At 37.2% G+C, this 22,956-nt stretch overlaps 4 protein-coding genes across 4 annotated transcripts; 1 reads left to right on the forward strand and 3 right to left on the reverse strand.

Annotated features, from left to right (window-relative positions):
• Nucleotides 1-3,180, forward strand: LOC124826357 (uncharacterized). The gene is made up of 5 exons (XM_088109408.1): nt 1-174; nt 335-460; nt 1,191-1,283; nt 1,949-2,002; nt 2,760-3,180. Exons 1-5 carry the CDS (start codon nt 1-3, stop codon nt 2,793-2,795), a joined length of 483 nt encoding a protein of 160 aa, XP_087965534.1. The 3' UTR covers nt 2,796-3,180.
• An 8,605-nt stretch (nt 3,181-11,785) lies between these two features.
• On the reverse strand, nt 11,786-14,233 carry LOC148201482 (uncharacterized). Its single transcript, XM_088109409.1, has 6 exons — nt 14,179-14,233; nt 13,871-14,050; nt 12,949-13,727; nt 12,636-12,859; nt 12,039-12,296; nt 11,786-11,951 (listed from the first exon to the last, which is right to left on the reverse strand). The coding sequence occupies exons 1-6, from the start codon at nt 14,231-14,233 to the stop codon at nt 11,786-11,788; spliced, it is 1,662 nt and encodes a 553-aa protein (XP_087965535.1).
• Nucleotides 14,234-15,597: 1,364 nt separating this feature from the next.
• LOC148201483 (putative pentatricopeptide repeat-containing protein At1g03510) lies at nt 15,598-17,287 on the reverse strand. Its single transcript, XM_088109790.1, has one exon. The coding sequence runs from the start codon at nt 17,138-17,140 to the stop codon at nt 15,845-15,847; it is 1,296 nt and encodes a 431-aa protein (XP_087965916.1). The 5' UTR covers nt 17,141-17,287; the 3' UTR covers nt 15,598-15,844.
• Nucleotides 17,288-17,525: 238 nt separating this feature from the next.
• Nucleotides 17,526-22,544, reverse strand: LOC148201484 (uncharacterized). Its single transcript, XM_088109791.1, has 3 exons — nt 22,345-22,544; nt 18,237-18,344; nt 17,526-17,935 (listed from the first exon to the last, which is right to left on the reverse strand). The coding sequence occupies exons 1-3, from the start codon at nt 22,405-22,407 to the stop codon at nt 17,714-17,716; spliced, it is 393 nt and encodes a 130-aa protein (XP_087965917.1). The 5' UTR covers nt 22,408-22,544; the 3' UTR covers nt 17,526-17,713.
• Between the last annotated feature and the right edge of the window lie 412 nt (nt 22,545-22,956).

A 22,956-nucleotide genomic window follows, 5' to 3' on the forward strand; every position in this document is an offset into this window, starting at 1 on the left:
ATGCTTTCAGGGGCTAATGTTGAGAATGAGGCCGCCGAAGATAGTGAATTTGATGATTCACTTAGAGAAGATGAATCAGAAACTTTGTCTGATATTGATGATTGTGATGTTGATGTGTATCTTCACAATGAGGAGGAGAAGAATATCAAGATGCTGTGGGAAAGAGTTAACCGAGTGTATGTTATGCTACATAAATTTATCTGCTGTTTTCCAGTTTTTGTAGTGCTAGAAAGTTGTTTGTATCTGTAAGTTTTTTCACTTTTTATCATGATCTGAAAGTCAAATTCAGAAGAGGCTGCTTGTATCTTTATTTTAACTTGATCTTTTATTTCAGGAACAGGCAGCCAAGAAAGCAGCTGCAACAGCTAATAAGAAAGCTTTTGAGGGAAATTTTGGAAACTGCTCGGAGGATTTCCTAGCAGCAAGAGAGCTAGCTGCAGCTGCGGCAAAATCCAGAAAGGTACTTTTTGACATTTTTGAGGTTCCTATTTTGAATGTATACCACAAGTAACTTAAGAGTTGAGAAAAAAATTCATGAAATCCACTGCTAAGAATTTTATGAAGAAGTGTCACGTCATTTTTATTTTAATCTAGGCTTTATCATACAGCATTTCTCATTTAAAATATGATTTCAGTGATATATAAAATAAACTATTGGATACTAGATTTTAACTTATTTGAAATTTGATTAGCATGAACTATTATTTTTTCTCGATTCAATGGTTGGATCGATGAAGATCACATAATAAGTTACTCAACTCAATGGTTGAAGTGTTTCGATTTCTTGTACTGGTACTGCTGTACCCTTGCCGTTCTTGGGTATTCTATCAGCTCCCCATGAAGAATTTCTGGTCTGTCATTCTATAGTATGTACTATTTACTAGTATCTAAACAAGAGGACAATGAAATGGAAGCCTGAGATGCAAGGGAAGTTTTGTAGGAGCAATTCTAGGAAGTTGGTGAATCTAGCAAATGCACCGAAGTCAATTTTTTATTAACAATAATGCATTTTTAATTGTTTTAATTTCAAATTGATTATACTCCTCCTTATACATTACAACGGGAGTGCTAGTAGGTGGTCCAATAATTCTGGATTTTTTTTTTGTCACCATAGTATAATTAGTACTGCATAAACTAATGGAAAACATCAAGCCTTACATTGTCTTAGTTTCTTACATTTACTATTCTAGGGAATGAAGCAGAGACGAGCCCATGAAGCAAAAAACATTGCGCTTACTCAATCTGCTGCAGAGGCCTTCAGCCAAATGTCTAATGAAAAAAAGGTAATTTATTCAACAACAAAAGTTCATTTTCTTTAGATGTTTGTTCTACAGCTGAGGGAGATAAAAGGGGAAATGATTTTCAGTGTGAGTACCTGGTGGCTGAGATGTCTCTTTCTTGTTGTCACTATGATGGTAGAGTATAAGTGGTGGGGGTGTTTTTGTTAAGAAATTTTGACACCTGAGGAAGCTTTTGCCATGAGAGGGTTTTAGTAGTGTTCACCAAGCATCAGTGCTGTGAATTGTAATTTTTCTGCACATTTCTTCATTTTCTTTTCTAAAGTATATTATGTGATGAAATAACCTTAGAGGTAAAAACTGAAAAGGAAAGATATGCTTGTAAAAAGCATTGGAAACAAAAGAGAATGTCTATCTATGCAATGAGTTGTGTGGGGAGTGCCTATAGTTGTTTTGAGATTGGATTCCCTTGTTCATTGAGCATTCGAATTTAACTTTAAGACTTCTTTTTCGGCATCTTTTTGAGATAGAGATGGGGTAACATCTGCAATTCTCTATGATTTAGTTTGTTTTACTATCTGTTATGCACTTTTCATGATCAAATCCGTGATCAATATATGATTAATTTTGGTTATTTTAGTAGTCAACATAAGATCTTCAGAAATTGTTTATGTATACAAACAATATTTGTTTCATTGTTTTATTTGCAGAGTCTCAATTCTAAAGTCAATATAGATCGCCTGGAGGAATTATTCAATGATATGGTAATTCTCTTTAGAACTGTTTTACTTTTTGACACATGTAATAGTGATACACTTTTAGTTCCACCAATAAGAAAATATATTTGATATTAATGTCTTGATAAACTTTTTTATAAGAGGCAAAAGATAAAAGAAAAATTAAATAGATCAAATTTCTCTAATTAAAATAGTTTATACATATGTTAGTTTATCTTAGTTCTTCCCTTTGGCTTGTGTGTATGTCAATTTTAGTTCATGAGGGAACTTTAACCTTTTTTCTTTCTTGTAAGTGTTTCTTAATATTCAGCTTGTCTGTATCTTTTGTTTCATACTGTAATCATTCAAATTACGAATCTCATTTCTTAAAGATAATGAAAGCATAGATCACTCAATAATCTGTTACTGCTTCATTCTCATGTATTGAAAGTTTCATTGACATTATAACAGTAAATGGAAGCTGCTTGCAAAGTTGGCACTTGATTAATCTTAAATACCTCCAGGGCTTATATGTTTGATAAAGTAATTTCTTTCTTCTCTTTTATTAAGTTTTGAAAGTTGAGTGGAAACTTGTTTTGACTATATACGTTTGAATAGTCTAGTTTGGTAGATAGGTTTTATGTGATTTGTAATTTTCTTTACATTCATCGGATGATTTTGCGTGACATTTCATTATTGATTTACTAGATAGATATCTATTGACAATTAACCTATGTTATTCTTAAAATCAAGGCATTGGATTTTTCTCCAATTTATATGTTTTTTCAATATTATTATAACACAGGAGGAGGATGAGATGGGACCAGCGGATGATTACTGAAACGTTACAAAGTGCCCTTTCTGCTTTTATTATCTGTTTGCAGTTGCTATTCAGCATGGCTGGCTGCTGAACAGAAGATTGCCAGAGACTGAAATCTTTTAGTATGCTGAGTTTTTCCTCCTATTTTCTATTCACTCATCGCATTCATTTGCCAAAATTTTGGAAGTCTTTTTACAAGGAAATTGTTAGGTAGGTTTATCAGCATCACTCTGTTTTGACACAAAGCAATGCTTTGGTTGTGTTTCATATCAAAAGTCTACTTAACAAACCTGTATAGAATGTGTTTTGTTATAATAGGCAATGAATTCAAATGAAGGAAGGTGTTGAAAATAGATTGGAATTCCTACATTTATTAAGTATAATTTAAAAGTAAAATTTCACTTTAGTTTTATGAGCATGTATAGAAATAGCATTTTATGAATGAGATTACAAATTGTTTCAGTATGATTATTTAGGACCAAGATATAAACCCTACTGATGATGCTTTACTACTTCTGAGCGTCTGGGACAACTGTTCTTCCTCCTAGTAGGAATGTCTTGACATCGCCCTGAGGTTGGATGCGATCGTCAACGTTGGTTCTAGGGTCAAGGTCGATCGCTGTTGTTTCCGCCCTTTTGATTTTTCTTGGTGGAACGAAGGGTGTAACTTTTAGACCAGTAACATAACATTGTCAAGCCGTCCGTTGATCTGCCCTTATTGTACAGACAATACCTCTTTCTGACAGGAATTTCATAGCTAAGTGAGGGGTGGATACGATGGCTCCGAAGGCGTTCAAACAAGGTCGTCCCAGTAGTGCATTGTATGAAGTGTTCGCCTCTACGAGTAAGAACCTTACCCTGAGCTCTCTTGCTTCTTTACCCGTTTCGAGTCGAGTTCTCAAGTTGAGATATCCTCGAGTATCTACTCTTTTTCTTGCGAACCCTACAATCTGCTCATTAAAAGGGACTATCAAATCTTCGGATAAATCCATTTTAAGGAATGTGGTCCAGTACAAGATGTTGACTGAACTGCCTTGATCGGTTAGCACTTTACTGACATCATATCGTGCTATCTCGACGGTGATGACCATGGGGTCATCATGATCAGGATCGGGAGTGTGGAAATCTGCGTCTGTGAAGGTGATGTTTGGCATAGATCGAGGTTGTCGATCTACCATGTGCACGGTCTTTAAGCTTCTCAAATGTCTCTTACGAGCAGAAGATGATGGTCCCCCTCTAGCGAAGCCTCCATATATGGTGTCGATTTGTCCCTGGACCGACCTTTCACATACGGGATCTCGAGTGCGGCTTCGGGATTGTCGCCTTTGACGATCGTCTCTACGAGATAGGCGTTCGGGACTTCTATGCGAAGTTCCTCTCCTGGGGGAGCTTATTGCCCTATGTGCTTCTCCTTTTACATATTTTTGGAGATATCCTGCTCGGACGAGTCTTTCTATCTCATCTCTTACTATGTTGCATTCTTCCGTGTCGTGACCATGGTTTTATTGGAGATGACAGGCTTTACTTTCATCAGCATTTTTTGGTGAGGATTTCCGTCGAACAGTGAGGAGTTCGGTGTGCAGAGCCTCTTCGAGTATTTTTGTTTTGGGTGCGTTAAGAGCAATATAGCGCTCATATTTGGGTGTCCAAACTAACTCCTTTCGAGGAGGCCTGTCACCTTTATTGTCATTAGACGATCGCTTCACCTCCTTGTTCCCATTATTGGGAACCTCTTATTGTTGCTTTCTCCTTGAGTTTCAGAGATCCTCGATGCGTATGAATTTTGCGATCGTTTCCTGGAGTTCTTCCGTAGACTTCGGTGGTTTAGCGTAGCTGTTCAACAAAATACCTTGGTCTTAAACATGAGGGTAAATTGCTTATTATGAAGGTGTGATTTGTGTCTTTCACTCGTCTTGCAGCCTCGTTATACCTGTGCATGAACACTCTCTTGGTTTCATCCTTCTCCTGTTTAGTGTTTACTAGCTCTGTCGGTGTCATCTCCTGTCTTCTATTGGCAGCATACTGTCTTTTGAATAAAGCATCTATCGTGGCAAAACAGTCTACCGTGTTCGGAGGGAGGGTGTGGTACCACTCCAATGCTTCATCTTTCAAGGACAAGGAGAAAGCTCGGCAAATGGCTGGGTCGCTATCCGTGTAGAATGCCATCACATGAATAAAGTTTCTAAGGTGATTATCTGGATCCGTTGAGCAGTCGTATCTTTCTAATGTTGGAGGGGGTTTCTCCGACATAGTAGTTTGCATGATGGCTTCCGTAAACGGAAGCAGATTGGTGAGTCGAAGGGATGTGGGTCCCTTTCTTCTCCCCGTCAGGTTCGGACTGCCCTCCATGACGGCTACCTTCATTATCATCTTGCCTGTTTGAGGCAGACACCTCAGGTGAAGGCCGTTGCACTCTCAACGTTGCAATCTCCTCCGCTTGTCTGCACTGAGTCTCCTGCTACTCTTGTATGGTTCTTGCATGCGTTTCAATCTGGGCTTGTAGCTGCCTAATCAAATCTCTGGTGTTGTTATCCTCCATAGTTCTTGTGGTCCTCTTTGAGTATCTTCAAATCTCAGTGCCACGATAGGCGCCAAAATGCTTTAGTATGATTATTTAGGACCGAGATATAAACCCTACTGATGATGCTTTACTACTTCTGAACGTCTGGGACAATTGTTCTTTCTCCAATGATATCAGATGCTCACCCTTCTGTAACTTGTTCATGCTTTTCTCCCTAGTGTAACGCGTCCTCCTTAATGGAAGTGGGTGGGATACCTGCGAAGATACTCCGATGCTAAAGTCAGATATTGATTATGGAACCTCAGTTCTCAAAACAAGTGATCTTTTCTCTCAATCTGATATTTTAGTCTTAGAGCAAAACGTACCTTTTTTCCTTCGTTTCTCTTGTATTTAACGCAAAAAAAATGTAAAACCAACTGATTACCTTAAAATCCAGTTAGTTACCGTGATCCACGTTATTCTTAAGATCTGGTTAGTTGCCCGCGTAATCCGCGTTATTCGTGTCAGATATTTTGGACTATTGGTCCAACTACTTAAATGTTGGGTTAATTGGCCCAATATCGTTTGACTGAATTGAGTATCCGCCAAATCTGGTTAGGTCGGATTGATTAAGTGTCGCTTGAATTTTAACGCGCGCTAACTTGATTATCGTGGTTTGACAAACACTTTTAACTTTGGTTGAATTGGCGATCGTTTGATAGAGATGGCGAGCGTTTTTACAGTGGGTACAACGATCGGTCTTGGTTGATAACCGCTCGCTTTGGATATCATACTATACACCTTGCTTTTAAATTCCTACACTTTAATTGAGTACCGTTCTTGCGGTTTGGTTAAATCGGTTTAATTTCTAGGCCTAGACACGAGAATAGGGAAAATAGCATACACTCATCAACCATCATACCTTCACATAAATATTCATTATAGCATCTTAATTATGACATGGAATGATCTATAGTACATCATGTCAAATAATCCATGATCTATGTAGATAGGTTTTGATATTACTATTAAGTTTTTTAGTACCAATAAGTTGTTAAGAAACTTATATCAAAGACTAGAATATTATTTCTAATTTAAAATTTTAAAACAATAATTTATGAATTCTCTTTTGTATATTATTATTATTTTTTACTTAATATCAAATTTTAAACCCACATTTAATTCCTAATAATTGCATTGCGTGTATGCATTGCCTTTCATTTCAAACTCTATACTTTTGTTCTTGAACTTTTCCATTTGAACCGTTGCACCGTGATTGCACTGCAACCTTTGTCTTTATTCTTCTCGTCACAAGATTCTTTTTCTTTCACACTTTTCTTCGCATCACTACGTTGTCCACTCCACAATGTTGTCATATTGGTGTTGGTTGCTCTTCGGAGAGATTTCGAGGTATGCTTAACTTTTGTATTATTAACTAGACATGTCAATCTACTTAGCTTAAAGTAAACAAGTCTACAGGATCAAAAGACCTGTATAAGAAAAAGCATACAAGGTCCCAAAAGTTTCATGGGTTAACTTATGTTGATTAGTCTAATATAAAGATAGACAAGATCGGATTTGACTCAACTTTATCCTAGGTACGAACTACTTGGATTGTCAGACAAACTTAAATTGACCTTCAGCCTGAACTATTCAACTCAACCTTTGGCCTATGTTGACTTTGACTCAAACTAACTTGCTCGACTTTTGGTTTGAACCAACTTGTCTTGAAGCTTGGTTCTGACCAACTTATCTTGACCTTCAATTAGAATTGACTCGTATCCAAGTTGACTCAACTCAATTATGGACCTAGGCTAACTTGGCTTAAATATAAGCATAGGTTGACTCAACTCAAATACAGGTTAGGCCGATTTGACTCGATCTTCGACCTAGGATGACTTAATTTAGCCTTCGATCCGGGCCAACTTGATTTGGCCATCAATTGGGGTCAAGTCAACTCATCTCATGCTTTTCCTTGGCTGGCTCATCTCGAACTTTGCAACTAAACGATCTATCTTGACCTTTAATCCAAGTCAACACATCTCAACCTTCTGATCGGGCATTCCCATTTAAACCTTTAGCTTAGGCCAACTTGTCTCAATCTTATGCATGAATCAACCCATCTCAACATTTAGCTTGGGCCAGCTTGTCACAAGCTTCAACATGGGCCGACCCCTAGCTTGTCTCAAACTTTGGCCTTGACCTATATGTCTTGATCCTTAGTCTAGGTCGGTCTATCTCGACCTTCAGCTCGGGTCAACCAATCTCGACCTTCGATTGGGCCTACTCGTTTCAATTTTTGACTTGGGTCCGCCCGTGTCGATCTTTTTTCTAAGTCGACCTTTATTGACCTTTGGCTCGAGTAAAAATGTCTTAACCTTCTACCTAAGTCGACACACTGTGACCTTTGACCTAAGGCGACTTGTCTTAACCTATGGCCTAGGCCAACATGTCTCGACTTTGGGCACGAGTTGGTCTGTCTTGACCTTGGGCCTAGGCTGACTCGTCTTGTCCAGGCTTATCCTTCTCAACCTTCAGCTCGAGTCACCCATCTCAACCTTCAATCTGAGTTAACCCATCTCGAATTTTAATTTTTGTTGGCCTAGCTTTACCTTTAACCTAGGTTGACTCAATTTGACCTTTTTCTTGAGCCAATCCTTCTCGACCTTTAACTTAGGTTGTTCCGTCTCGACCTTTGGCATAATCGACTCTACTCGACCCTTAACCTAACTCGACTTGAACTTTGGATTGAGCCAACTTGATTTTACCTTCAATTTAGGATAATCTGAATTGAAATTCAGTCCAAGAAAACTTGGATAGACCTTGAAGCTTGGATGACTTAGCACGACCTTTGACCTAGGTTGAAGGTGTATTATTTATATGTTAATTAAAGTTTTGTAGTGGGATCAAACTCATTTTGACCATGATCCTAACCCATTTTAAAAGGAGGTTTTAGGAACTAAAATTTTATTTTGGCCCACTCAATTCATGTGTTATGGGTGAAATTGTCACCTCTAATATTAATTATCCAATTTGTAAATATTATGTAATGGTTAACACTGTTTTCTTATACTTTTTTTTTTGGGTTAGTTTGTTTTTAGTATTTTAATACAATTTATTTTATACATTGTTGTACTGCTTACTTATTTTTTCTCTATGATATAATCGACATAAGAATGACACTTGCGTAATAGAGTTTAAATATCTACATGCATTTTGTTTTCTATATGATTAACACAAGTGGAAATGAGATTTTTTAATATATATAACTTTTAAATTTTATATTTATTGTACAAACAATATAAATAATACAAATATAGAAAGTGAGAGACTTTCACATTGTAACTAAGGTAGCATGCAACTTTTATAAAAGTAGGTTTTGTTTTTGTTGCGTTCTCATTTATAAATTGAATTTTTTTAAAAGTGGTTTTTTATACATGACAATTCATTTATAAATTGAATTGGAACAACTTAGTTTGCTTAAGTGTCCTTATAGAGGAATGGACAAAGATTTTATTAAACAAATAAGAGTTAGTAAAGAAAAAAGGTGGTCCAAGCTTATTACAAAAATAGATTTATAGAATGTTCACAGTTTATTAGAGTTCAAAGTTAGAAGGAATAAATAACGTTCTACTAATTAGTAGATTTTTTTAGGAGGAGATCAAGGATGCGACATGATGTTGTGATAGTAGTTAAAAGACCCCCCGATCCATACAGATTTAACTTAATGAGGACTTTGCATTGCTTTCATAGTTGTGTGAGCTGACCTATATAGGTTGTAACACATCTTTTATTAAATTAGTCCCAAAAATATACAATTCACAAGGACTTGAAAAGTATAGGTGGATATCTTTTGTGAGAAGTGTGTATAAAATCGTATCCCAGCTCTTATCTAAGAGTCCAGAAAGTAGTTCATAAAATTATACATAAAAAACAATTTTCATTCATAAAGGGTATAAGGGAATCATGGACAGTGTGAGTGTAATAAATGAAGTCACAGAGAGGAAGTAAAAAGGTTAAATTGAAGGCTATTATCGTAAAGGTGGATTTTCATAAAGTGTATGATTTAGTTAATTGAAATTTTCTATTTTATATGATGCAAAGGTTGGGTTTTTGTTGTAAATGGGTTAGATGGATTAGGAGCGGTTTAGAATCATCTAATATTTCTTTCTTATTTATTTATTTATTTATTTCTTATAGTAGTAGAAGGGCTAGCAAGAGCACCCCGAAATTAACTTTCTACCCTTTATCCCATTAGGCTAGCTAGTCCAACAAATTCCTCACCATCCTTTTTTTCTTCTCACACCTCACTTTCCACATCACCCTCCACATCACATTCCACATCATCTACCTTTTTCATCTATTATTTCCACAACTTTTTTATATTAATTTTTTTATACTAACTTTTCTAATTATTTCACTTACCCTTTTAAATTATATTTTAACCACCACCTTCTCCACCAACCTCTTTTATTATTTCCTTCATCCATTTTCTTCATTTACCTCTTCACCCCATTTTTATATTAATTTCTCACACTAACTTTTATTTATTTCATTCACTTTTCTAAATTATATTTTAGGTTTAATTGATTCGAAGGTTCCTATTTGTGCATATTTGTTTTAATTAGATCCTTGTATTTTGAAGTAGCTCAATTGGGTCCCTATTTATGAAACATTAAATCAATAGTCTGTGCCGTTAAATTCTATGAACGACATTAAAAGTGTTGCCAAGTGACTAGGTGAGGTGGCATTTTATAGAGACGTGGCACATAAAGACGTACTTAAATGATTTTTAATTTAAAGAAAATTGCGAATAAAGCAATTACTCTTGAAAATTAGATTGGAAAAGATGATGGAAAATAAAACAGAGAGACAAATCGGAAGGGTAGTGTGGAAGAAGGGGATTGTGCAGTTTTGGTTAGGATTCTGAGGAAAATTTGGAAAAGGAATGAACAGAGAGTTGAAAAGGAGGGAATGAGGTTTATAGGTGGGTTAAGAAACAACATGCATTGCAAACACCATACAAATTGTTTTTTTTTCACAGAATGGACATGAAGGTGGTTGCAATTTCTTCAAATGGTGTTGTGACGATGGTAATGAGAAAAGCTATACGAATGTGAAGTTGGAAGAAAAGCATGAGTGTTTGTCAAAGACAGGAGAAATGGGAGGTGGAACGAAGATGATGAGTGATTTGCATAAATCTGTTAAGGTTGTGGAGAAATGGATGAAGGTGTTGATAGGGTTGGTTTTTTTGATTTGTTTACTTAATATTATTGTAATTTCAATATGGATGATAAATCCATAATGTAGTAGTGTTGATTGTTTTGTTAGGATGAAATTAGCAGGGTTTTTCGGTTTGTTAGGATGGTACTATTTATGTATATGACGATGTGAACGAATGAAGTTGAGTTACTAAAGTAGTAAACGTAATAAATTGAGGTTTTGGTTTAATGTTGCAGGTTTTAGTGCCTTTTGAAAATTGTATAATGTTTCTTTTGTTCACTTGTTTGAATTCAATTCACATAACCTAGCTTTTACCACAATCCAAACCAAATTTAGAATGTGCTTTTTTCAAAACAAGCAACTACATTCAACTTTGCATCAGAAAATAAGACTCAAAGTGATTGTTTAGAAAGTGAAAATGCACAATAGCTATTCTGAGTCTTTGTTATAGCTAATTATATAGAAAAATGCTCAAGCACACCATGAAAATTGATAAAAGTCAGTAGAGGAAGCGTAAATACAGTTATCTAAGCTGGAAAATAGCAGCTCAACATGACCAAACTCGAAGTGGACTTTCCAAGGATTGATTAGCATGGTCAAAAGGTTAAACTGGACTAAAAAACCAGCAATGTGCTTCTGGTTTTTATGTTAACTTCCTGCAACAATTTCTAAACATAATTGTGCCCACCAAAGTATTCAAAAACAGTCCTAATGCTTTAGTTATACAACAATGGAAGTACAATACCAGATATAACACGTCAAAGAAGAAAATTCTAATATATTGTAAATCATATTGAGAAAATAGTTCATGCTCATTGTAATACATCAAAAACAATACACAGTTGGCATCATTGTCATTCATAAAGTACATAACAGTAAAACCATAAACATTGTTCCTTAGAATTGAACTATTACATAATAAGATCCTTAAACTTGACATCATTGTCATTCATACACACTTTTATGGTTGAGCTTCCTGGTCATGACAAAGTTTAGATAATTGTGATGATGGCATGATTGGTTCTTGGGTTGCTTTGGGGCAACGACTCTTGCTGTGCCCAACCTCCCTACATAGCCCGCATCTCTTCCGCAAACCACCCTTCCTTACTCGAGAACCACTCCTCCAGTCTTGTTTTCCTTTTAGGTCTTCTAGGCATAACCTTTTTCCTAGGAGGCATGACATCCGGATATGGTGTTAGGTCCCACATGTTGTTGCCGTTGATGGGTATACGATTGATGCATATGTTTCTTCATAGGTGGACTTTAGAAAGCAAGCCGGAATGAATTGCTATCCATCAATATTGAGAAACTTCATTGCGGCTAGGGAGTGACAACATGGAATTCCTGTGATGCTCCATCTCCTGCACGAGCATGAGAACTCGTCTATGTTTACAACAAATTTTCCTCCACTCTGGGAGACGTGTCTCACTTCAAACAGTTTATTTGCTGACCAGCTATAAACAAATTAGAAAAAAATTTAAAAAAGTTTACCAAGGAATGAATAAAGTATAACACATTTAAGAACTTTTGAAGAAAGTTACCTAGGGATCCAGTTCTTGGTTGATTGGGATTCCTTTGTAAATCTGGTCTGGATCTTTGGACAAATTGGTCCTGAAAATGACTGTATCTTAGACCTGTTTTTTGCCCATCTTTGCATTATGTAGACCCTAATTTCTTCTAGCATTGTTATGATTGGTTTAGTCCTGGTGAGAACCAGGACACTGTTGAAAGCCCCACTCATATTGTTGACCAATGTGTCACATTTTGGTGTTGGACTGAATCTGGACCTTGACCAGTATCTACAACATATGATATAAACAAATGTTAAGAGTATATGAAAACAAGTGAAGCACATTGATATTCGTATAGTAATAAACAAATGTTTCGTATTAAACATGCAACTAATATAGTGTATACATCACAGCTATAGACTTAAATCAACAAAGAAACCGAGAAATGCATATCAAAATCAATCTGTAGTCTATGATTAATATGAAAAGTACTTGTACAATATTTATATCAAAACTCAAATGACCAATATTCAGCTTCCACTTCCCAGAAACATTTGGACAAACATACTTAAATCAATAAGTGGTATAAAATAGAAAGGGCAAAAAGAATAAATACAAATTGTCAACCTTGGAGGGATGGCAATCAAATGCTTGAATGCGTCTTCATTTATATCTTTAATGTTTCTCATTTCCCTCTCCCAGTTTTGTGGATGAGTGGCAGTAGTTGCCCTCCACATCAGCCGTTTCAGATTTTTACCAGGAAACTTTTTCCTAAAGTTTGAATATAAGTGTCTGACACAAAATCTCTGGTCAACACCTGGGAGTAACTGTTGTATGGCTGGTAGTAGACCCTGTGGTGTTAAGATAAAACATAACAGTTATGACCATATCAAATTAATGAACTAATGTACGAAAGAAGCAAATTAAATATGATTATTACCTTTTGTTGGTCGGAGACAAAAGTAATTGAAGAACATAATTCTCCACCACCAAGATCATCAATCAAAAGATTCAAAAACCACGTCCATGAATCTTTGTTTTCCACTTCTACTACCGCATATGCAATTGCCAACATTTGATCATTTCCATCTCTCCCAACAGCCGTTAACAGCTCATCACCATACTTCCCTTTCAAAAAGGCTCTATCTAATCCAATTATTGACCTACAACAGACAAAACTGTCTTCGCATGCCTTCAGACAACAGTAAAATCTGTTGAAAATTACCTCACCCTCATTATTCTCAACAAGCACCTTAACTGTAGATCCTTGATTTCTTTCCAACAACTCATGCGCATAATCATATATCCTCTTATATTGTTCATTAAAGGACCCATCAATGTGATTAGAAGTAATAGCTTTGGCTTTATAAGCCATACACCTAGATATACCTATGTTCCACTTCCTTTGAACTTTTTCACGAATATCAACACCCTTCATCTTAGGATTTTCCCTTACTGTTTTCACCAACTTTTTGCTCAACCACTTAGCGTCAAGTAACTTGAGGTTGAACTCCCTGTTGCATGTATGGATGTCTTTTTTAGTTCTCAACTGCCATGATTTTACAGCCTCCATATAACCAAAGTATATGGTCCATGGGCATTTTCCTTTTGCACCAAAGCACTTCATCCTCAATCTTCTTTTGTCATTTTTTACAAACTTTATATTCCTCCCATTTTCCAAGGCATACCCTTTTACAACATCTAAAATATATTGCTTTTCTGCAAAAAAAAAAGTCCCAACTTACCATGTAAAGTTTACCATACATTTTGGCATAGAAAAAGTACCAAACCTCCCATCAACTTCACCATCTACTTCAACACCATCACCATCTTCTTCACCTTTTTTTGTACTTCACCATTACCTTCAACTTCTCCTCCATCATTAGTAATGTATTGAAGCATATGTATGACTTCTGGATCAAAAACTACATGGACAACGTATAAATGAATCTCACCATTAAGCCTAGCTAAGTTAGCGATATGCATGGCACCTGTGTCATCAATCAATTGTTCCAACCTATTTTCCAACATTAAACCCCCTCCTACACAATACCATAAATCTTTAAAATTATCATATCCAAAACTTTTCACTACACTAACAACCACAAAAAACTCCACATGTCAGGGTCAAAGGACAAAGTTGTTGTCTCCTCTTCATACTTTAGGGTACCATCATTAATGAACTTTTCTCCATGGTGGAAAACACAGTCAATAGTGTCCTCCATTACGCACAACACAATATAAATATATCTACACACCTATTATGGAAACATATGACGACAAAAAAAAATATATTAAAACAATAACAATACACACTCAGACAAAGTCAAATAACTTTAAACATACATGGGGACCACCGAAATGCAATCAACAACGCAGACCAAACCATACATCAATAAGGGACCACCACCGAATATTATAGTTTCTCATCTATAAAAACAAAGACAATAAAACACAAACACTGACCTTCCTTCATATTAACCTCCACTCACCACGTGCTTCAGCTTCGCGCTTCCAACAACAGAAGGACCCACACCTGACCTATCGAGACACGAACAGGCGCATGCACTCTGGCGCTTCTAACTAGATGTTCTTCACCCACGAACCCTGGCGCTTCAACTTGAAGAAAGATCGCGATTTTTTCCCTCACACAAACCCTAATAGTAAAAACCCCCAATTTGTTTCCCCAATCTCAGTTGCATTTCTCAATTAAAAGGGGTTGCCCTTACATTTTTTCATTTCGGCCCTTTCTTGTGTAATGGTCGAACCCATAATCTTGGCCCTTTGTTGTGGAATAGTCATTTTCAAATATTTGTTTGGGATTTTGACCCTCAGCAGTGCAATAGTCAAATCCACAATCTTTGCCCTTTAATGTACAATGGTTGTTTTCAAATCTTTGTCTGGGATTTTAGCCCTCTGTTATGCTCATAATCTCGACCCTCTATTATGTAATGGTCATTTTCAAATCATTGTTATGATTTCGACTTTTAGGTATGCAAGTGTCAGACCCATAATCTTGTGGCCCTTTGTTGTGCAATGGTCATTTTCAAGTATTTGTCTGGATTTGTTCCTCTACTGAACAATGGTCGAATTCATGATTGCGGCATTCTAGTATGTGATGGTCATTTTCAAGTATTTGTCTGGATTTGTCCGTCTACTGAACAATGGTCGAATTCATGATTGCAGCATTCTAGTGTGTGGTCATTTTGAATATTTGGCTGAGATTTTGGTTCTACGCTATATGTAATGTTCGAACTCATAATCTTGACATGCAATGGTCGTTTTCAAATACTTCTATTGGATTTGGGCAATTTGTTGTACAATGGTTGTGTTTCGATTAGGTGATGATGGTTCTGGAAAACTCGAGTAGATGGTCATGTTATGGTTGCTCATGTGGTTGAGAAGTATTTGGGTAGTGGTGTCGCGAGAAGATGGACGACGCGATTGGTTGTCGTCTAGTAATTTTTCCAAAAAAAAATTGCACCTGAGTATGGTTAATCTAAATTCTTTGGTCATTTTCTGAATAAAAAAGAAGACGGTTTCAGAATAAGACTCCTTTAATTCTATCTAGCAAACATACGTTTCTTCCTTTCCGAAAACATTCTTTACATTTGGTGTTGTACTTGTCAAACTCTGTCGTTCCTCACGTCAAAAGATGGTAAGATAGATCTATTGTACAATATTAATTAAAGTCCCCATTCCATAAAAAATATGCAAGAATGTGGGAAACCCAAAGAAAAGGCTGGTTGTCTACATATGTATCTTGAAATGTCTATAAGACAATCCAAGAAGTTACAAGTTCAAGTTCATCCAATTCTTACATGAAGCTAATCTCATCAGACCTCAGAATACACAACCCAACTACTCCCAGCAGAAACCTTAACCCCCTTCTCTTTCATGTCCCTCCTCACCCTCTGCGCCTCCTCCATCCTTCCCACACTCGCATACATCTTCCCTAACAGCACATAATTACCAGCATTCCGAGGCTCCACCTCCGCCAACGCCCGCGCCGCAACCTCCGCAAGCCTCAACTCCCCAAAATTCCTACAAGCCCCGAGCAGCGCCCCCCACGCCTTCGCCGTCACCTCCACCGGCATCCCCTGAATCACCGCATACGCCTCCTGCAACCTACCCGCTCTTCCCAAAACATCCACCAAACACGAGTAATGGTCACTCCCGGGCTCCACACCATACTCCCCCCGCATCCTCGCAAAAAACCACAGGGCCTCATCCGCCAAACCAGCATGACTGCAAGCCTTCAGAACCCCAAGAAACGCAATTCCGTCGGGCCGCACGCCGGCGGCCTCCATCCGCCGGAAAGTCTCCAGCGCGGCCTCCGCCTGGCCGTGGAAAGCGCAGGCCGAAATCAAACTGCTCCACGCAACAACGTCCTTGTCCTCGTCCCTCATCGTCGAAAACATCAAAGTGGAACAACGAAGAGAACCGCATCTTCCGTAGGCTTCGACCAAGGCGCTGCTGAACTGGTGGTGCGGGTGGATGGAGTTCCTGACAGCGTAACCGTGGATTTCTTTGATTAGGTTGAGGGCGGCGAGGTTGACGCAGGCGGGGAGGAGAGATAAAAGTGTAATTAGGCGTGGTTTGAGGTTGTGGAGGAGCATTTGGCGGTAGAAGGAGATGGATTGGAGGGGATGGGAGGGGGCGAAGGCGGAGATGATGGGGTTGAAGGTGGAGTCGGTGGGGGCGGTGTCGAGGGAGTGGAAGAGGCGGAGGGCGAGGGAGAGGTTGTTATTGTGGGCGTGGAGGGAGATGATGGAGTTCCAGACGACGACGTTTCGGTGTGGGTCCGGTATTTGGAGGAAGAGGTGATGGGCGAGTGGGAGGGAGAGGCGGGAGCCGTAGAGGTGGAGAAGGGCGGAGGCGACGAAGGGGTTGGAGAGGAAAGAGGACTTGGCGGCGTGGGCGTGGAGGGAGGTGGCGAGGAGGGGAAGGTTGAGGGCGGTGCAGGACTTGAGGGTAAGGGAGAGGAGGTGGGGGTCCATGGGGAGGAGGAGGGTGGAGTGGAGGTGCTGGAAGAGGGAGATGGCGATGTCGTGCCTAGAGTTGGACACGTGCGATGACATGAGTTTGGTGTAGTGGTGTAAGAGCTGGTGGCTGCCGGAGTACCACACCATCGTTCACTGTCTATCACCACCTAAGTGTTATGCCTTCTCTATCAGAAAGTTTAATTATAATATTATAGCATGTACTTTTGTTTTATTATTATTTTTTAAAATAAAGATATTAATAAAATTTAATGCAATTAACTAGAAAAAGGGCGGTAATATTATTTAAATTTAGTTCCAATTAAAAAGAGAAATCAACTTGAACTTATGGTGTGAGCCAGAGTAGTGAAAACAGATAAAAACTTTGCACTCACTACGACGTGATTTCATAAAATCATATTATTTTTCCATGAAGAAATTTTGAGTTAGCACGTGGAAAAACAACTTCACTTAGGAAGAATTAGAGAAATCAGAATCTAAGTCAAGATTATGAGGACCAGCTTCTCATGGGATATTGCACCAAATATCTTATCATACTCAATCTCCCCATGTATAATGCCTCAAAACCCAACAAGTAGATCTTCCTTTTTCTATCTTTTCCCAATTTTAATATTTGATTGATACGCCAATAAGAATATATTGAAACACTGGTTTTTCGTGCTTCAAACAATAGTCCGTACTTATAGGCTAGAAAATAGGAAGCTATTGAGACTTTTCGGCATCTGGTTGGGCGGTGTTATCTCCAGTAACTGCTGTGAAATTGCGTCTTTCCTCAGAGGTTGCTGTGATAACTGGCATCCACACATCAGCTGTATCACTCAACAGTGATTGCACCTGTGGATCTGAAGCCATTGATGTCGATATCATCTCATCAAGATCATCTAATCTTGCTGATAATTTGTCCAACTCCTTGGCAATTTCCACCTATGTAGATAAACGAAGAAAATAAAATAACAAAACCAGAATGTTATTTCCTTTTGTTGAGGTTGTGTTTGTTAACTTGAAGTACTAACTAACCCTCATTTACACTAATCATAATCCTGACCAATTAAGAAATAGCACATCGTAAGAAAAGAAATATGATAGCTAATCCTAAACGAGGAAATAAGAAAACTACTTCTGAGGTAATCTAAGATATGATAAAAAAATTCACATTCTAACCCATGTCAACACGTATAAGAGAACTCTACATCGATTAATGGCTAAACTATAAAGTGAAAACCACCTCGTTAAGGTGTTGGGTTGACTTTGAAGGAACTTTTGTAACCTCTACTCCAAGGGTTTCAATTTTAGAACGGAGCTCAACTTCTTCTTGATTCGTCAGTTCTTCCACCTACACATTGTACCATAAAGAATTCATGAGTATATTATACAACAACCATTATTAAGACATATTGCATTGGAAGTTAAACTGTGGATGGAATCTACTGAAGAAGCATGTATATGTAACTATCTTCAATTTATCCAATAGAAATGACTAATATTATGTGATTTAGAAGTTAGCAATTTGTAGAAGCAACGACCATAGATATTAAAATCATGAGTAAAACAAATCAAATTCATCGAGGTGAAAAATGTAGTCTACTACTCTTTTTATGTTTACGAGAAAATTGGAATCAAGTTAAATCTAATTATAAGAAACGGGATAATGATATGTATTCAGACCTATAACGAAATAAGCTTTAGAAAATGCAGATCTTTATTCCAACAACACACCGGGTTTCCTCCAATGTGGAGTAACCAAACACATACAACTTCTGGTTTTTCGAGAGAACTAGACTCTCCAGTTCTCCTATTTTTTTCAGAATTTATAAAAACAACGAAAAACTGCTAAAACAACTGTCTATACAGACCCTATAAAAAGTTTGAGACAACAAAAACCTACCCACAGACAGTGTCCCTTTTATTTCTTCTAACATAAATGTTTCCTTTGAACCTATCAATACCTCCTCCATGAAGTTTGACCTTGTCCTCAAGGTGAAAAGCAGGAAACTCTTTACTAATGGTAGCAGCTTCCTAGCTGTTTTCAATAGATGAGAGATGTTTTCAAACCTATCAACACCCCTTCCATGAAGATGCACCTTATCCTCAAGCTGAAGGTTTGGAAATTCTTTATGAATGCAGTCAGCAGATTCCCCTAACTCCTGAATGTCCTCTTCCGAAATAAGTAGCATAGGAGCTATTTATTTTTGCAAGTATGATTAGGCCCAAACTTCTCATCACACTTGAAGCATAAGCCCTTTTTTATCTTATCTTGCAATTCTTCTTGGGACAATTTTCTAAACGGCCCCCTCCTTGTTGAGTCCTAGTAGGAGAACTATTGATGGTGCTCACACAGCCACTGCTCTCTCCACTTCCTCGGTTGGAATTGGTAAAACTGACTAAATTTCCCCCCTCCTCTGAATAACTACGAGTAGGTGGCAACTATCTGTAAGTGTTACTTGGAAGCTGCACAGTGAGAGATTCCCATTGGTGTTGACTCTAATCTTTTCTTCCACCATTTTAGCCTTCATCATCAACTCAGCAAGATTCTTCGGCCCATACAGCTTAACCTCAGCCTTTATTTCTGCCTTTAAACCATTCAAGAATAGGCCAATCAAATAATTTTGTTGTATTCCTTTCAAGAATCCAGCATATTTTTCAAACTGTTCAATATATTCTCCCATTGGTCCAGTTTGGTGTAGCCCAATCAAAACTTCAAATGGGTTTTGCAACATTGTTGGCTAAAACCGTCTAACCACCGTGTCTTTGAAAGCTTCCCATGTGGGATGCGGATTGCAGGTTTCCCATCATTGAAACCAATTCAAAGCTTTGCCCTCCAGAGCAACCATCACAGCCTGCATCCTCTCCTCCTCATTGACTTATTTCAAATGAAAATACCTCTCCAGCCTGTTGGTCCAGCCATAAGCTTCATCTCCTATAAACACAACAATGTCTAACTTCCGCCATTTTGAAGAAACCCTAAAGGAACCTCCTCCTTCATTACCCTGACTGCCCTCATTTCCTCCCCTAGGAACAGAAACGTTGTCCTATATATGCTTATCAAAGGATGCTAATCTTTCAACCACCCCCGTCAGCCCTTGAATCATCTCCTGTAATTGCTGGAACCGTCAGTTATTCTCGTGTTCTTGGTCTTGGACGATCTTCGCCAGCCCATCCCATCTTGCCTCCATTCTTGTGTTGACCATACCTTCAACGTGCCCCCACTTCACCAGGAAAGAGGCTCTGGATACCAATGATAGGTATTCAGATCTCTAATGAAATAAGCTTTAGAAACTGTAGATCTTTATTCCAACAACACACTAGGTTTCCTCCAATGTGGAGAAACCAAACACATACAACTTCTGGTTATTTGAGAGAACCAGACTCTCCACTCCTCCTCTTCTTTTCAAAATTTACAAAAACAATGAAAAACCGCTAAAAGAACTACCTACTCAGACTTTTAGGCAGACTTTATAAAAGTCTGAGACAACAAAACCTACTCAAATAGTTATAACTGTCTGTCCCTTTTATTTCTTATAACATAAACGTTTGCCTTGAACCTATCAGATTAAGATCATAGTTATATGAAATATAGATCACATAATATTATTAAGATATTCTTCTCCGCAACTACAATACAAGAAATTCAGTTCATTACACTGTAAATGGTTATGTAAAATCCACAGTACAGATTCTCCATGAAGAAATCCAGAGCTCCATAATTTCAACAGAAAGGCTATATATTTTTTCTTTCTGTGTACACTATCCTCATTTAAAGTCACTGGTAAACATCCTAGAAACAGCCTCTACCATTGCAAGGGAAAGGATATGTATTACTTACATCTACTGCTGATGAACATTGCTGCCCTTATCATTTTGATACAGCATCCTTAAATTTGAACAGTTGAAAAGAGCATCAGAAGTGCCAATTGATCACATGGACAATAATTCACTAATTAGAGGTTCAAGTGGATCAAGAAGGACTTTAAGTGAAATCATTAAAAATATTAATTCTAGTATCATAAAGATATTAATTTTGACAGAACACAGTGGTGTTGTTTGATCCACGCGGCAACCCTATCTAACGGAACGAGGTTTTGGTAGTCCTTGTACGATGTCAACACTAATGTTCCTTCCCTCCGAACTTTGAAAACAAACAATTACTTTTATCAATGATCAATCAATAACTTGGTCCAAACACATTGCACACTATTAAAGGTAGATATGAATACTTTTTCCTTTTCCTTGCATCACTATTATCCAAAAATCATTCATAATTGAAACATGGACAAAGGAGATATAATGCTGACATGAAAATTGAGTGATAGGTCATGAGTTGATGAAAAGGATGTGGCTATAGGTCAATGAATTTACAAAGATATTGTAAAGTCCGGACAAACATATTACAGTATTAGAACTTTAGGGTATACTAACTATAATAGATGATGGCATAACGGTGAAGACAGACAGTGGCTGCACAGTCAAAATTTTGGATGCTAGAGTCACGCAGCCATCCTACATATAATGAATGCTAACAAACACAAAAACTCATGCAGCTAGAAGAAAGATGATCAAAGAAACCATTCTCAAAAGGGAAAGGACGATATCAGATGAAAGTTGATGACCGCAACTTCATGCTAGTTATCCTTTTAATTCATAAATACCTATTTTGTTAATTTTTTAATAAAACTTTAAAGTTTTGATATGATGATACTTATTACATCTCACGAACGATTGACTGCCAATTATTCATCAAACACTCGCATTTATCATACAGATTGAGATAATGACATATCCGAATAACTGGAAAATTGCTTTCATCTCCCCAATTCATAGATTTTAAGCACAAAGAAACACGAAATTACAAAGCATGATTATTTTGGCTCTAGAACGATTCTGTCCCCCGTCTTCAAGGAATTACACAAACAGCAACAGATAAAGAGGATTTTCCATTTAGCCCACCACACAGTTGCAGAAACCCATTACTTTCCACAAGAGAAACAACAAACTCTCACGAGTCACTATGAGTAATATTAAGCAAATAGAGGAAAACACACCGCTGATACAATTACATTCACGGTAACAAGGATTAACCACAAAAGGCATGATGAAAAGTTGTAACAACAAAGGGAGTACAATACAGAATGTAAAATTCAACTGTATGGAAGCACGAAACAGGAATAAAATAGCAACAGAAACGCAATTGACGGATCTCAGAATCATAAGATGGTAAGCAGTGAGATACCCAAATGATCAAATTCCATAAAAAAAAAAAAGGAAAATTGAAGGTTAATTCAAAATTGGAACAAGATATTGAAAAACGAATAAGAAATTGAGATGAAAAGACGAACCTGCTGGAGAAGATTGGAGAGAAGCTGAAAGAGCTGAGCATCGGGTTTGCCTTCCTCTCCCATGGGATTTCTCTGAAACCGCTCTGATTAGTGTGGCTGTTGAAGCTTTCAAAGACGCTCTCCCGTTTTCTCTCTCTTTCCCCTTGTTTAGAAGAACAGAGAGGAAGTGAGAGACAAGAGACCCTGTGAGAAAAAAAAACATATCTCTAAATCTGAAAAAACCTGATGAGATATTGACGGTTAATTAGTATCTGTATTTAATAATTTTAGGCTTAATTAAATCTTAAGTAATTAATAAATTTGTAAATTCTTAATAAATTTGTACGATTGTTAATTTTTCTTTTTTAGTTTTTCTGTTAACATGTGACTTAATTGAATGATCATTATTTGACTTCGTTGTTGTCATATATAAAATTATAAATTTACTAAATAATAAAATTATCAAATTACAAATTTACAAAGTTATCAAACCATAAAGTTATTAAATTATCAAGTCATAAAATTATAAATTATAAATTACAAATTATGAAATTATAATATTATAAAATTACATAAAACGAAAATTAAACAAAGTATATTGAGGCAATATAACAGTCACATTATCTAATTAAA

The sequence above is a fragment of the Vigna umbellata genome, chromosome 3 (genome assembly GCF_029865625.1).
Source record: "Vigna umbellata cultivar VRB3 chromosome 3, Vumbellata_1.0, whole genome shotgun sequence".
NCBI classification, from domain to species: domain Eukaryota; kingdom Viridiplantae; phylum Streptophyta; class Magnoliopsida; order Fabales; family Fabaceae; genus Vigna; species Vigna umbellata.

Excerpts from the sequence above, each read along its gene's own strand:
- LOC124826357 (XM_088109408.1), top strand. The coding sequence starts at position 1 with ATGCTTTCAGGGGCTAATGTTGAGAATGAGGCCGCCGAAGATAGTGAA. Across the intron at positions 175-334 it reads TGTGGGAAAGAGTTAACCGA|GAACAGGCAGCCAAGAAAGC; the intron begins GTGTATGTTATG and ends CTTTTATTTCAG. Across the intron at positions 1,284-1,948 it reads AAATGTCTAATGAAAAAAAG|AGTCTCAATTCTAAAGTCAA; the intron begins GTAATTTATTCA and ends TTTTATTTGCAG.
- LOC148201482 (XM_088109409.1), bottom strand. The coding sequence starts at position 14,233 with ATGGAGGACACTATTGACTGTGTTTTCCACCATGGAGAAAAGTTCATT. Across the intron at positions 14,051-14,178 it reads AGAAAAGTTCATTAATGATG|GAGGGGGTTTAATGTTGGAA; the intron begins GTACCCTAAAGT and ends GGTATTGTGTAG. Across the intron at positions 11,952-12,038 it reads ACCAAGAACTGGATCCCTAG|CTGGTCAGCAAATAAACTGT; the intron begins GTAACTTTCTTC and ends ATTTGTTTATAG.
- LOC148201483 (XM_088109790.1), bottom strand. The coding sequence starts at position 17,140 with ATGGTGTGGTACTCCGGCAGCCACCAGCTCTTACACCACTACACCAAA.
- LOC148201484 (XM_088109791.1), bottom strand. The coding sequence starts at position 22,407 with ATGGGAGAGGAAGGCAAACCCGATGCTCAGCTCTTTCAGCTTCTCTCC. Across the intron at positions 18,345-22,344 it reads TCTCCAATCTTCTCCAGCAG|GTGGAAGAACTGACGAATCA; the intron begins GTTCGTCTTTTC and ends TACAATGTGTAG. Across the intron at positions 17,936-18,236 it reads CAACCCAACACCTTAACGAG|GTGGAAATTGCCAAGGAGTT; the intron begins GTGGTTTTCACT and ends TTATCTACATAG.